Below are 15,728 nucleotides of genomic sequence, written 5' to 3'. Positions count from 1 at the left end.
AAGAGACGTTGAAAATGCAACTATTTTTCACTAGTAGTTCGGAGTGCACATGCTAGGGCTTGAAATGAAATAATGAATATTTTGTGCTGATCAGGATTCGAAACCAGATAGGTGCGTTTCGAGGAGGCCTAGAAGAGTTTGCAATCTTGGGGAACACAGTGAAATCGAATTCGTATCCCAGTCCAGCACCACAATTTTCAACGTCTCAGTTTCAAATAAAGTAAGAGCCTTGTGAACTTACATGGCCATTGGTTCATTAAATGAAATACGTTTTCTAGTTTACGACGTCTTCCTGGTGACAGAGTCTCTGCCTTCCGGGGTTTATCCATCGTCACAGCTCAAACGAATGCCGCTCTGTCCCAGTCGGCAGCGAAGGGATGTTATCTTTACTGCGGATATTGAACTACGGAGCTTACTGGCGTTCTGCACTTGGCGTTACTACAGGTGAAGGAGAGTTACTTGTGTGTGTTAAAAATCTACGCCTGACGTGAGATGTGAACCTAAACGTTTTACACATCAATACAAGATTAATCCACCAGACCACAGAACCCCCTGCCAAGCACATAATTGTGAATTGCAGAGTATTCATTTAGATGTAGATGCAGATGTCAAGGGACGGGTAACAGGAAGGAGGGCGTGGTCTGGGAATGGATAGAATTGCAGAAGTGCAAAATATAAGCGTGAAATGCTTGAAAAGTATTGCTTACTTAGATGTGTGCCACAGTTCGTTTTATCTTAGGACCGAGAGATAAGAAAGGACTGTTTTCAGAACGAAGAATGGGTTATAGGGAAGGAGAGATCAAAGATTACTGTTTCAGAGATGTTGTTAGGAATGATAGAGAGTAAATACAGCAGCAATTAAAAGAGAAAATGTAGCGTCAACGAAAACCGCTAGATTTGTTTATGAAGTTTTGGGGGAATGGAATAGAAGTGCACTAGCGGCGATAGTGTCAGAGAGAGAGTGTGTGGGAGAGAATAGAGAAGATATTAACAACGACTAAACATAATATGAAATCGCTTGCGTGTTGTGTGGAGGACGTAGGGTGTATTCATGGATGGAGGGGAAGAGAGAGATGTATTTGAAATAATAAAAACTACTGTGACAGAGTCCATCTACGCTGATTAGTTTGTAAGTATCTAGGCAGGGTATAAATGAAACCAAAATAGATTATTTAACAAAATTTATATTCAAAAGAAACCCACTTGAATTAAAAAGGCAACTCAAAGGAAAACTAACCCATATTGTATCTTTCTGTTGCCACGCGATCTTCCACTAGCTCCCAATGAGGAAAAATGACGAAAAAGACGACATAACAAAACATTTGAAGGACTCTAATATTTTATCCAGAATCCTTCATTATTTTGTACTTTTATCATGCGTCTTGGCATAGAATGTATAAGCCGTCGGACGCAACAGCCTGTAGAAGAAACTTCCTCCCAGGCTTCCAGGACGCAGTCCCAAAGAGCTTCCGCAGTAGTAGGTTGGTTTCGTGGCCAGTTCTCTGTTAATGTTCTGACGATCTCAGCCCACATGTTTTCCAAGGGGTTCATATCAGCCGCCCGTGGCGGCCAATCCATGACGTTGATGCCAATAGTGGAGAGCCGCTGTTGAACAAATGCAGAGTTGTGAATGGGAGAATGGTCCTCTTGCAATGTGACGACCGCTTCTGTGTACAGCATACGCACTGACGGAAGCATCACAATTTCCAATATGTGGGCATACTGCACGCTGTTCAGAGTTCCTTCTATCCTGTGAAGAATTCCCGCCCCTCTCGCAGAATTCCAACCCCAGCAGGTAACAGATAGCCGGCCACTTCTTCTCGTCGTGGTTACATATTCGCGTCGATGGCGAGTCCCTTGCGGCCTGTAAGCGATTCGTGGACCGTCGTTATTGGTGGAAAACACCTTCTCATCAGTGAAAATGACGTTGTCCCACGACGCCCTCAGATGGAGCTCCGCAAATGCTAGCCGGTACAAAACAATGTCTTCGCTGAGCACTTGTTTCACGGCGGATCGTCGTGCATGCAGTTCAGCGTCCCTCAGTCTTCGGCGAATCGTGTCACTGGTGCCGGGGAAGTTCTGCAGCAACTGCTTCGCGTTCAGAAAGGGATTTTCTCTGCTCCTAGACACTAGGTCCCTGTCTTACTGCTGTGAGCTCACTCTCTTCCTGCCTGAGCCAGGAGCCCTGTCGGTGGTTCCTCTTTCAAGGCAGATCCTCCACTATCTCGTTGCAGTGGTATGTGGTACGCCATACCGTCTGCCAGCTGCTCTGATGAAACATCCTCCTTCTTCAATGAGAGCAACGACTCTATCTCGAATAGACCTCTCCCAGTGAGCCTTTACGGCAGATAGCCTGATGTGTATTTCTGCTTGCCGCTCTTATACTAATGCCAGGAGAGGAGGTAAACATATTTACGTCAAACGGAGCGGCAGAGGCATGCGGCGCAGCCGTGCTGGCTCGTCCCGGGCTGTTGGCCCACCAACGCCACCGCCAGCTCGCTCACTTCCGTCTCGCCTCGCCCTGCCTGGCTGGCCCGTAGCTCCCGAGCAGCGGCTAGTACAGACCCGGACCGGAAGGCCACGATCACCACTTGAAGGATCAAAAGTTACACCTAACCGACCCAAGTCTGTAATATAAACTAACGCAGCTACAGCTATTATGCTATAACATGTGCAGGCACACCTACAGTTGACGATTCATTCAAATATTTGACGAACAATACGTGCAAAAATACATTCATTTTAGACATAGCTACCACAAAATATTTCACTTAGCTCGCAATAGCATCACGCAGGAAACCATTCTTTCTTGTAAGCGCTCTGCATTAGATGTAGCCTTAAGAAAACGTGTATTCAACCACGACAACCAAGCGGGATGTAAAAGTAAACAGGTTTGGCGGCAGCATCTACATATAATAGTATATACGTAGTATATAATATACGTTTTGTGCACTTATAACATGTACTCAGTGTCTATGAAACAATACGTGCTGCACGACGGTAATTACTTTCTGCTGAGGCACATCATTTACATCTCAATGACTACTAGAGAACATTGCTCTTTACACCATAATATCGCAGATATTAGGCAACACGTTACTAGGGATGAGAAAGGCCTTAAGGTTTGCAACTAAACATGCTACTCCTAGCTACTACTGAATAAGAATTTGATTATTAACGTGTCTTCATAACCATGTGTGCGGCGTTCGACTCTCAGCCAGCATAGATATTCTCGTCGCCTTATTTCTAGTTAAACGTGCGTACATCTCGCTAATGGTGGACCAACATTGGACATTTCTCGTCTGTTCCTGGTTAGACAACGACGGCGGTAGGCGCCAGGTTCGAATTCCAGTCAGGAAATACAACTTCAGTCGTCATTTAAGGTTCCAACCTCACTACTGGTGACAAATTGTGATATCTACACTCTGATTTTACGTACTTATTCAACAATCCGATTAGGTGCTGGGTTTGCATCCTTGTCACCAGCATTACATGATGGCATTTCAATTTTAAACGTGTGCATCCTTTGTTCCCTGACAATGCAACAATATGCAACGTCTTTCGAGGTTAATTACCAATAAGGTAATTGTCACGTTAGGGTTCCTGGTTTCATACAAACATTATCGTCATTTACGTTCAAGTTGAGAATTGATAACTGATACTGGTGCAAACGTCAATATTTGACGTCTCTTTCTGCCTAGTGATCGAGTCTCGATAAGGCTCAAAGCTTTGCTTGGTTAACAATGGCTTTATGTTCTGGGTTTGCATCCGGATCCAGAACGAAGACGTTGGTCGTGTCATTTAAAATACAACTTTGTGTACAAGTAACTGTTGATGAGCAATGTGAACAGTGATATTACTTGAGATTAGCTGTTAATGTTGGGATTTCTGTAGAGTGGTTGCCGCCGTTAATCACGTTTTCTTTTAACTGCTTAGTATTACATAAAGTTGATGCGAAACCACTCCCCGTTGAACGTTGAACGACGTTCAGCATGTGTTGGGTAAATCTTTTAGACAGCAAAGAACTTGTTCCCAATTGCATACAACTTTATAAATCCATATACTGTCTCAAATATTTAATTGTGCCTAAGGACTACTGAACGATTTATGTGACGAAATTAGTTGTCGCATAAGGTTTGAAATGTAACTTATTGTAATTAAGTTTAGTTTACAAACATTAAGGACTGTGTGATCTCTTCTGTACTATCGTAGTGTTACTTTACATCTGGATGGACTGTCATAAAGACCGGTGCTCTCTAGTAGTCTCTAGCAGTACCCATTGTGTATCTTACAATTGCTGTACTGTGGAGGGTTGCGACGATGTGCAACACAGATATGCTATGTTGGTTGCATTCATTCAGGTGCAGCCTACACGTTGGAATTCAGGCGTGACCCACATTTTTTGCTGTCGAGTGTACATCTGGCAAGAATCGTCAAGTAATTATATGTCGACGACCTTTGAGCCATGTGCTCCCTGCCCAATGTCAAGTGACTGGCGCCAATGTGGTTGCTGGCGTCTTCCTTAGTCCTGGATTACAGCGGATCGGCGCAACAGAGCAGAGCTGGGCATCGTGCAACTGCCGCAGCAGCGGGCAGGCTCACATCACTACGTGGACGGCAAGCGAACACGCCAGCCGATGTGCAAATTTTCCCAAACGATTTTAAAGAAACTGCTCGATGAAAAAAATCTGAGTCTCGAGCATCTCGTAACTTCATTCGTTAGCTACATTATGAACTGCTTATCATTTCGTTAATTGTCATAGTTATTGTGATATTCCAAAATTAAGAAAGGTACTGCAAGAAAGTCGAATAGCGTGCAAAGAAACATAGAGGTAGCTACGAATATGCTTTTGGTTCACATTAGGTCACATGTTTTTGCATAACAAATGTAGTTAACATATTGGGCTTCTTTTAAATTTGAGATGCGATCTGTAACTCGCTCCATTCTCGACAAAATGGATTATATATGGCGTCCTCTATTCCTCTCGGGTGCCCAGACTACAATGTGATCATAAAATATTCATAACATCCTTGTATCTCATAAACGTTTTGAGACGTAGAAAGCGCGCAAACATGAGAAAGTGTTGCCATATGGTTACTGTGCGTAGCTTTCGTATCTTGCGCGATATTTAAGTAACTACAGATTTTTCAAAATGAAATAACGTAATTTTTAACGGTTATCGGCAGCGGGTGAAACGAAGTTACTTCAGGTTCCTAGAACCCGGCAAAAATTTTTCGAGACACTGCTCCGACATTCACAATAGAATCATTAACCATTGTAAGAATTGTGGAGTAAATTACCAATGTATTGTGGGACGGCCTCCAGCCACAAAACATGAGTGCCTTCTGAAGTCGATTTTCTAAATACTATATATAATTTCTTTAGGAAATAGAACTTTCAAAGCTGCGCGGGATTAGCCGAGCAGTCTTAGGCGCTGCAGTCATGGACTGTGCTGCTGGCCCCGGCGGAGGTTCGAGTCCTCCCTCGGACATGGGTGTATGTGTTTCTCCTTAGGATAATTTAGGTTAAGTAATGTGTAAGCTTAGGGACTGATGACCTTAGCAGTTAAGTCCCATAAGATTTTAAGAAAAAAAAGGAACTTTCAAAAGGCAGTCGGTGAGGTTGACAGAAAACACATTCGTCTAAAATGCTTACGAAATTCTGGCACAGTGTTTATAACTACAAAATATTTTCACTCCGTCATCCTACAACCAGCTCCAGACCCACACAGAAAACACCTTGTACCTTAGTCAGTATTGGGTGATATGGGACGGAAAGAGGAGATGGTAGATTTCATTCTTCTAGTGTATTTCGCATATGCAAGAAGGGGAGCTTAATGTACTGCCAGACTCTCCACTGCCATGGACATCAAGTGCGCTGCCTTGTGTGTTCGTTGGAGACGAGGGATATCCACTGTTGTGGGATTTTATCGAATCTTACATTCGATGGGCTATAGATCCAGGGAAAGAAAACTTCGCCGGCCGCTGTGGCCGAGCGGTTCTAGGCGCTTCAGTCCAGAATCGCGCGGCTGCTACGGTCGCAGGTTCGAATGCTGCCTCGGGCATGGATTTGTGTGATGTCCTTAGGTTAGTTAGGTTTAAGTAGTTCTAAGTTCTAGGGGACTGATGACCACAGATGTTAAGTCCCATAGTGCTCAGAGCCATTTGAACCAAAGAAAACTTCGACAAATGCTTTCCCAGACCACGACGATTAACTGAATGTGTTTACGGAATAATCAGCGCTAAGTAGAGCATATTTTGGAAGGCAAGACGAACTTCACCAGAATTTGTTGAGTATATTGTGAAATGTACATGTGCTCCACAATACTGTCATTGACCTAGGATCCCCGAGTGTCGATGAGCAACCTGCAGTGGTAATCGAGTGTTCTATACAAGGCATGTCAGACAGGGTGGAACTATATCAGAGTTTCAAATAAAGCTGTCGAAATGAGACGGTTTGTAAAACTTTTTCTCCCGTCATAAAACTTGATAGTCATGTGTTTGTCAGATATGCTACTTCAACTTTATTCTCGCCTATCGTTTTAAGATACTGAAGGAAATAAGACATTAAGGAAATATATTCTGTATTTGTGGTCTGTAATGTTGCTGCCACCTTAACAGATAACTCGTTGAAAGTTAATCGCCGCGCGGGATTAGCCGAGCGGTCTCAGGCGCTGCAGTCATGAACTGTACGGCTGGTCCCGGCGGAGGTTCGAATCTTCCCTCGGGCATGGGTGTGGTGTTTGTCATTAGGATAATTTAGGTTAAGTAGTGTGTAAGCTTAGGGACTGACGACCTTAGCAGTTTAGTCCCATAAGACTTCACACACATTTGAACATTTTTAAAATCAATCAGTTCAAAAAAATGTGTGTGAAATCTTCTGGGACTTAACTACTCAGGCCATCAGTCCCTAAGCTTACACACTACTTAACCCAAATTATCGTAAGGACAAACACACGCACCCATGCCCGAGGGAGGACTCGAACCTCCGCAGGGACCAGCCGCACAGTCCATGACTGCAGCACCTCAGACCGCTCGGCTAATCCCGCGCGGCCATTAATCAGTTGTGATGATACTTGTTTCACTGCTTCCATAAAGGACGTTGAGTAAAAACAGCTGCTACAAGGATTCTGCTAATGCCATTTTCTCAACGGTACAACGAAATAAATACAGCGCCAGTAACGGTACTGATTTTGCTACCTGCTGCAGTAGCCGAATGCTGTCGGCGTCGCCCGAATACACCCGTAGTCACTCGAATGCTCTGGTCGCAGCTCTCAGAAACAAACCAGCCTGGTTTGGTTCGCTCAGAGCCCCTCCGTGTCGCTGTGCTCTGCTCTGGGCCGCTACGCCTGCGGCGCCAGTGGTGTCAGGTGCATTGACCACCGCCTGTCTGTTCCACTAGTGCCGCGCTGCCCGCCTCACAGCTGTGGTACTGGCTGTGACGACACAGTTGCTCACTTAATCGCTGTGTGTGATAAAGTTTTATCCCGCTAATACCATGGCCAGATTTCATGCTTTACTCATCTGCACAATGCCGTTTTTACCAAGATGGTTGTTATATAATTTGATGGCTATAACTTCTTTCAGTATTTTATCCCAGAAACCATTACCCCTCGCGATAATGGTGTCTGAGACTGCTAACAATGAGTTGAGTGAGCGGAAGATACCAGACCACAAATCATTTATTTAAAACAAAGCTCACAAAATTTTATTTCGTTTTTAATTTAGGAAATTCAAAGGTAATAACAAATATCATTAAACTTTAATATTTTACACAAGCTGAATCAGCTTGACCAAGCTGTCTTTAAACCTTAAAATTAATAATCATAACAGGAAAGATGTTAATCTCAGTTCTTGCTTAATACTGAATTTAGCAGTTATAAAAGAGTTTCATCATAGAAAGTCGGAAGCCTGTTTCGTCTTCACCTCTGTTCATGAGTACAACTGTTCAATGGATAGATACGGTTTGATAACACAACTAAATCAGAAAAAAAATTACTGTGTAAAATAGTCACAAGATACAACTTATTAATGTAAGCGAGCATGGTGCAAAACCATTCTGACGCTAAATCAGTCAGTTGGGAAGGAGAGTAATTGCCCAGGCAGAAAAGTTATTTCCTCTAATCAGCATGTGACTAACCATAAAATCTATATCTTAATTGTAAAGTACTAAAACCGATTTTGTTCTGTAGCATAAATGTTAAAATCATTTACAGTAAAATTAGTAAACCTGTCAGCTCAGGGGACAGAACTTTTATAAATCCTGTCCTTTGTTTATTAGTACAACAGGGAGCGCAGCAGGTAGCGTAACGGCTAATAACTGTGCAACACACTGTTTACATTAAATGGTATTGCCTTATAAGCACTTTCTAGAGAAATAATGATAGTATAACTAGTGATTTAAAAAAATAAAAAATTAAAAAACTGAAAAACTTGTATGCAATGGAATCTGGCTTGCCTAAAGCATTAACTTTAAAATGTACTACTAACACACCGACGCATCGAGCACCTGCGATGCTCACCTTTATGAGTGCAGCCGAATGACTTCTCCAACAAGCTTACATTAGTTCTAGAACTTGTGCCAATCGTCAACGACCAACGTGCTTCAAGTTATAAATGGCGTCGAGCTGTTGCACACAGAGCCGGCTACACCCTGCGCCGACCGGAATTTACTTCGCTCCACTATACCTCAGTTGTATCAGTACAAGTCATCAAATGATGCCAGATACAGGGATCTACACTGTAGTTAGAACAGATTAGCTGCAGAAATCGACAATTATATCTGACAGATGTGTGTCAACTCCTATCACAATCGTACGCTACACGATTTGCAGACACGCCATCTCCTTGGGGAACCGCCAAACACAGGCTCACATCTAGACTAGCCGCCGTCTTATGTCACCTGACTGACTCCCATCGAGACTGCAACAGAACGCCTCGCCGTAGGTGACATGAAAGCATAATACACTCTCCATAGCGCCACCGTCATTCCACCTAGGCAGGCGCTACAACGCATGTCGGCCGGCTGTAACGCGCAGAGGTGATCGCAAACGTTATATCGCTCTGGACACAGTACCAAACTGGCACAGTTTCCTGGAACGCAATTTTACGTGAATTTTCCAAAGCATATTCATCTACTTTCGATTTCTCCGAATAGCGTAGTCACTTCACCGGTCACCCTCAGTTAAGCACCGTTCTATCGTGTGAACGGTCTAACCTACCTAATACCGATAAGTGCGTTACATGGTATTCTTCGAAATGCCGGGAGCTCTGAGGCCTGATCAGTCGGCATATTTTAGCTGATGGCCCGAAAAATGATTTGAGGTTACGTAACTTCAGGAGATGGCTAATCTTCCCTGTCACTGGACCATAAAATGGCAAAATTACAAGCTTTTAATTAATCTCCTCCGCGAAAATTCCGTTGCTTATGCACCCTGAAATGGTTTGCGATATTGACTCGTTGTTGTAGCCATTCCCACAAAAGACTTTTTGTAAGTGGTTCAGTTCTTGTAGCAAGTTTTCGGCGTCAGAGATGACTTCTGCTTGTTGGTGTACGCTGATGTTTTACTCTCTACAGTTCCCTCTAGCCCCATGGAGGTTATCCCCTGATGCCACACGTCCTATCATCCGTAATGCGTGACTTTGCTTCCAGAGTACCAGAATTCCTTTGCTTCACCTACTTCTACACACATTTTAAATCGTGCACTTCATTCTTGGTCATCCTATCTTATTGTTCCCTCTAGGTTCTTGGACATATTGTACATTACCCGTCTTTCCCTGTATCTTATTTGCATTTTTCTCAGAATTTCGAACATCTTGTACCACGCTCTACCTAGGTCGACATATCTTATGAAAGTGTCTTAATTTTTCATCATTCTTGCTTTCATTATCAAACGCCTTTCTGGTGGCTTTACCATTCCTAAAGCCGAACTGCATTCTTCCGTATATTATCTTAGTCTGAATTTTCATCGCCATTCTCATGTATTCCACACACCAACCCAAGTAGTCATTTGTTGCCAATTCCCCCCCCCCCTCCCCCCTCCAATAATTTAGTTTAGAAATTCCAGTGGAATGTTATCAATCCCTTCTGCCTCATTCCTCCAGAGCTCTTTTAAGTTCGGACTTTAATACTGGATCCACTTTGTCTTCCATATCTACTCCAGCTCCTTCCTCTATCACGATATCAGCTAAGTCCTCTCCCTCTCCTCTCTCTTCAGCGTTTAACAGGGGAATTCCCGTTGCACTCCTAATGCACCACAGTACGCCAAAATAGTATTAAAATCCCAGTTTCTGCTTATTTTAAAGTTGAATGTTACGTTTACGTAAATCCGCGATACACTTTTGTAGAGATCTTGTGGAGAAGAAACGAATTACCGAATAAAGAGTATAGTGCTATTTAAAAGAGGCGTGCAGTGTCACAAGACAGAAAATTATGCTGGTTAACGTACCCCTGTTAACTATACAACATTTGCGTGATATACTCTTTTTCCTCTGCACAAAACATCATTTGTGGTGGTCAAGACAAATGGGACACCCTTGACATAACTTGTATTTTTGTTCCCATTATAAATGTGTTCATGAACTAAATAAGTTAATGCTACCTGCAATCATCTGAGCTCCTACAAACTACGTACTCCACATCAATAATCAACTCATTTCGTTTTGACTACCCTAAAAAAATGTGTGTGAAATCTTATGGGACTTAACTGCTAAGGTCATCAGTCCCTAAGCTTACACACTACTTAACCTACATTATTCTAAGGACAAACACAAACACTCATGCCCGAGGGAGGGCTCCAACCTCCGCCGAGACCAGCCGCATAGCCCATGACTGCAGCGCCCCGGACCGCTCGGCTAATCCCGCGCGGCTATTGACTCCCCTGGTGACCTGCTACGGTACTGTGGCGTCGGGATTTCAGTGTGTAACAGGACTTCGCACACGTACCAGCAAACAAACAAATAAATAATTGCCTAACATTAGCTTTTTGCGAGGCACTAATTAGAACTTTATGACTACTTCTAGTATTCCGGCTGCTTTCCTATCTTATCAGCGCTGCACAGTTCACTGCAGTATCACAGTGTGTACACTGAAACAAGTTCTGAAACTGCGAGCAAAAAACTGAAATGATATGATTGTGAGGCATTGATGGCCATCCTGATTTAGGTTTTCCGTGATTTCCCTAAATCGCTCCAGGCAAAGGTCTGGATGGTTTCTTTGAAAGGGCACAGCCGACTTCCTTCCCAGTCCTTCCCTAATCCGATGAGACCGATGACCTCGCTGACTGGTCTCCCCCCCCCCCCCCCCCCAAACCACACAACCCAACTCATTGATGGCCGAGAGGCCCCATCTGGGAAGTTCGGCCGCAGAGTTGCAAGTCTTATTTCAGATGACGCCACATTGGGCACTTTATGTGTCGCAGATGGAAAAAAAAAACACAACACCAGTTTCACGAGCGGAGAAAATCTCTCACTCAGCCGGGAATCTAACCCGCCCCTCTGCATGATAGGCAAACACGTTACCCCTCAGCTTTTCTTTTCTTCCTTCTCGGTACTGTTCGTTACATTTGGTCGGGGAGGACGCCACATGGTATCCATTCCAGTTGATACTTGAGTCCTTTATTCAGCTAAGCAGGCGAACGGCTGTGTACAAACGCGTCTATTACCAGCCAATGTGCGTCGAGGATAACTGTCGGTACCTGTAAAGGATCAACTGCAAAATGGTTTTGAAATGAAAAGGTCCACCTCCGCCGGCCGGAGTGGCCGAGCGGTTCTAGGCGCTTCAGTCCGGAACCGCGCGACCACTACGGTCGCAGGTTCGAATCCTGCCTCGGGCATGGATGTGGGTGATGTCCTTAGATTAGTTAGGTTTAAGTAGTTCTAAGTTCTAGGGGACTGATGACCTCAGAAGTTAAGTGCCATAGTGCTCAGAGCCATTTGAACCATTTGGTCCTCCTCCGTAATTCATTGAGGAGCGCAGATGACTGCGTTCCATGCCCGGTACAGCCGGTACTTCCTGGAACGGGAGCACTCAGCGTCGTGGTGCCAACTGAGCTGCTACTTTAACCCTTTCCGTCTCAAAAACATTAAAAAATTTAATTTTAAAATTTAATATTTACCTTTATCATCATAATTGGCAAAAAGTAAACAATCAATTGCTTTAAACTTGAAGTTTCACTTGGAACCACCGGCACATATAGTTTTCAACCACTCATCGATTCATGAGTGATATTTGAAAGCAATGCTGCATTTTTCCTAGTCACAGTCCCACATGTCAAAACTTATATGAGCTCATAGTGCCTAAAACAAATTACAGTCCTAAATAACAAGCGAAAATGTGGCTAGAATTTAGTAAATTTCTATCAAAAGTACATATTCCTTCAGTGGTTTCATTTCGAAACCATATTAACAACTGTAGTACAAAACCTAATGTAGGTTACACGAACTGTAGATACGCTTATTTAGATATGCTTGCTGTCACTGTCAATGATCTCCACAATATGATCACTAAAAAGAAAAAAAGAACACATATCTCACAGTCTCCTACATTCACGCAGCCCAATCTGTGCGCCTACCGTTGGGTTGAAGACAGCAAGTGACTGCTGCAATGCACTACATTTGTAGAGGGACGTCAGTGTACCACTAGATGTGTCTGTCTTGCAACAGAATCGATGGTTTCATGCGAAAGACCCGGTATTAAAAAAAAATTAAAAAAAAACAATAAGATGGTGGTCTCGGGTAGAAATCACTGGTATTCAAAGGGTTAAAGAGAAGTAGCGACTCCAAGGGAGGGACCTAACTAATGCAAGTGGTACGTGGGACAAAATTTTTACTTGTGGAACCCTCCCCCAACCCCCCTGTTTAAATGGTTCAAATGGCTCTCAGTGCTATGGGACTTAACATGTGAGGCCATCAGTCCCCTAGACTTAGAACTACTTAAACTTAACTAACCAAGGACATCGCACAAATCCATTCCCGAGGCAGGATTCGAACCTACGACCGTAGCAACAGCGCGGTTCTGGACTGAAGCGCCTAGAACCGCTCGGCCACAGGGGTCGGCCAGACGCTCCTGTCTGCTGGACATTCCCCCGTATTGCAGTTAGAGAACGACAGATTTGCACGGCTACTTCAAATTCGGAGAAGTGAAAGAGTTCTCTTTGTACTGATAGTCTAATGGGACTGCAACTTGACAGCAGCATCTTGCGGTCTAAGATTTCTGTATGAAGTCGTTCACCGTCCACACCCTCGCCGGGTGTAAATTTAGCCAAAACTATCGCATTTTGTCTTCAGGTCCATTTGTCAGAACTATATCGTAGCCCTCTTTTGTCGGTCGAGAAGGAAGCGGAACTTTCTGTGTGTGTCATGCAATAATGAGAAGTTGTCGTTCATATCAGCAATTATTATCCCCCTTTCCCTGTCTCCCCTTCCTCTTTCGCTGTCTGCGCCTCTACGCAAACGGCGCCTAGGGTAGGGTACACCCCCCCCCCCCCTCCGTGATGACACCCACGTTAGGGAGATAGGGAGACCGCAGCAAGACCTGGAAAATTGACAATGGCATGGAGAGGTGTGGGCCGGCTCATCTTCCTACATACCGCATCCAAATAGCACCATAATTTATTTTTTTTCATCAGAGGGAGTTCAAGCACATAGCATAAGTTCCAGTTCTGTGGGGTCGACGCTGATGCAGTTCCACTGTCTACTTCTTTGTGGCTAAAATAACCCTTAGCAGTTTTGAATTGAAAATAATAAAACTGTTTACGATTATGTGTGCATGACTAGGCTCATCACGACTTTCCAAAGTAGTGAAATAACTTTAGTTATTTTTTTCAATTTCTTCTCTATTCTTTTTCAAGAGCAACTGGAATAGCTACTGTTTCCTGCAGCCTGCTGAGGAACAGTTTTAATGAGATTTTTGCTTCCTCTTTTACCTCTTCCAACAGAAATTTAATGATACTGCTGGTAATCACATATGGCTGACTGTGAACAGATTTCCTTGCACCTGTAGTGCGTGAAAATGGCAGTGCCATGCCGTGTTTTATGTGACTGCAATGAGAATGGTCCAAGTGTACAGGCCGGCAAGGTGACAGTTAACTGAGGCAGCCGCCCCCTTCGGGACAACGGGACGGACTCGCCCAGCGCCCTGCGCCCTGCGCCGGTGTCACGCATCTCTGCGCGAGCTGTAGCTGGCTGCTGTGGCGCGTTGCAGGGCCTGAAGCCGAGGACCCGATTCGGCGACGAGGAGGGCCGCGGCGGCAGCGCCGGCAGCCGGCGGCCGTCCTTCATGCCGGGCGCGCGCAGCCTGGCGTCGGCCACGCGCATCATCAACCAGCACCTGTTCGGCCTGCACTCGCTCGCGTCTCGCGCCTCAGGTAAGCGGCCGCGCCCATCTGCCCCAGCACTGTTTCCACACTGCCTTGTCGAGAACAGGCGTCACGAGAAACGTGGCTGCTGCACCTTAGACCTTATCGATTCACCCTATTCCATTTAGTATTCTTATAGAATTTGTAGTTTAGTTCCCGGACATCGATCTTGTAAGGCAGTACGACCCAGTTCTCAAAAAAATCCTAAAACACAACTTTGAGGCTCAAAAGTTTTCGGAAGGCTGTTGAGCACAAAATATTTCCATTTGTCTACAAATCTCGCTGGTAGATGTCCCCATAGTGTATGTCTTATAATGACAAAATCCCCGTTTCGGTTCTCACCACTAGTGAACTTCTTTTTACGCCTACGATCCAATGGTAATTTTAATTAACATATATTGAGTTATTCTGTTTAATAAAAATAACATTCTTTTATTTTTAATTACTAATTATGTAAGGTAAAATTTGACATGGGCATACGAAGCGCATCATTGTTAACTGAAAAAAATTATATCCAGTAATAACGCTATTCAGTCTCTAAAAATATAAAACATATTTGGTTTTCTGTTTAATGTTCGTGATTTTTGTTCCAAATTTAAATTTATTTCAATATTTGCTTTTTCATGTGGTCAGTAATTAAATATAAAAAGTTATTTATATTAAAAAATTATTATTCAGTATTTATTAAGTAACATTTTCTTTGATAACAAATATACAACTTAAATAAAAGTAAAAAATGGTCCTACTAGCGAAATTCGAACAATGAATGTTGTGATTACGTTACTTAGATTCCATGCACACAACCGACTTTGTTAAAAATAGTCAATATGTTTTATCTTACTAGCTCTCCAATATTTCTCATCTGATCAAGTTTTTTTTTTAGAACTGTGCCTTACTGCATTAGGAAATGGATGTCTGAGCACTGATCTCTAAACCCTGCAACTACGAAGAAAATTAAAGTGGGTAGAGAACTCCATAACGTGCCCTTTCCAGATATATAAAGTTTTCTAAATTTAATATTCAATAAACATACTGAATAGATTAGTAAGTTGTCGAATCATACATATAATGGTATTAAAGAACATCAATAAATTATATGGCAAAAACTTATGTGTTGTATGTTGCTGAACGTTGCAATCACTGTGCCTGTGTACTTTACGCAGTGTCTGAGACATAACGTTTTTGATGCTTCAGCATTTTTCGGAGCAACGCTTATTGTTTTCCTAACTCATGTCAAACTGGCTCATGTTTTATGAATATTGAACAGTACAACCTAAAACTTAAAGTCATACTTACTGAAGCAAGTCTTTATGATTCTTAAACATTTAGGCCTCTATAAGGCATGTGCAACATGAGACATTTTGTAAAGAG

At 43.3% G+C, this 15,728-nt stretch overlaps 1 protein-coding gene across 1 annotated transcript in view; it reads left to right on the top strand.

Moving 5' to 3' along the window:
• The window catches only part of LOC124789937 (putative lysozyme-like protein), a 252,635-nt gene that overhangs the window by 54,023 nt on the left and 182,884 nt on the right, over positions 1-15,728 (top strand). The window contains exon 5 of the mRNA XM_047257465.1: positions 14,204-14,357. Coding sequence (XP_047113421.1) covers positions 14,204-14,357 — 154 coding nt within the window. The remainder of the gene's footprint in view (positions 1-14,203; positions 14,358-15,728) is intronic.

This window comes from Schistocerca piceifrons, chromosome 3 (genome assembly GCF_021461385.2).
Source record: "Schistocerca piceifrons isolate TAMUIC-IGC-003096 chromosome 3, iqSchPice1.1, whole genome shotgun sequence".
Lineage (NCBI taxonomy): Eukaryota > Metazoa > Arthropoda > Insecta > Orthoptera > Acrididae > Schistocerca > Schistocerca piceifrons.
The sequence above is the reverse complement of the archived record's forward strand: the minus strand, read 5'-3'. Positions and strand labels throughout refer to the sequence as shown.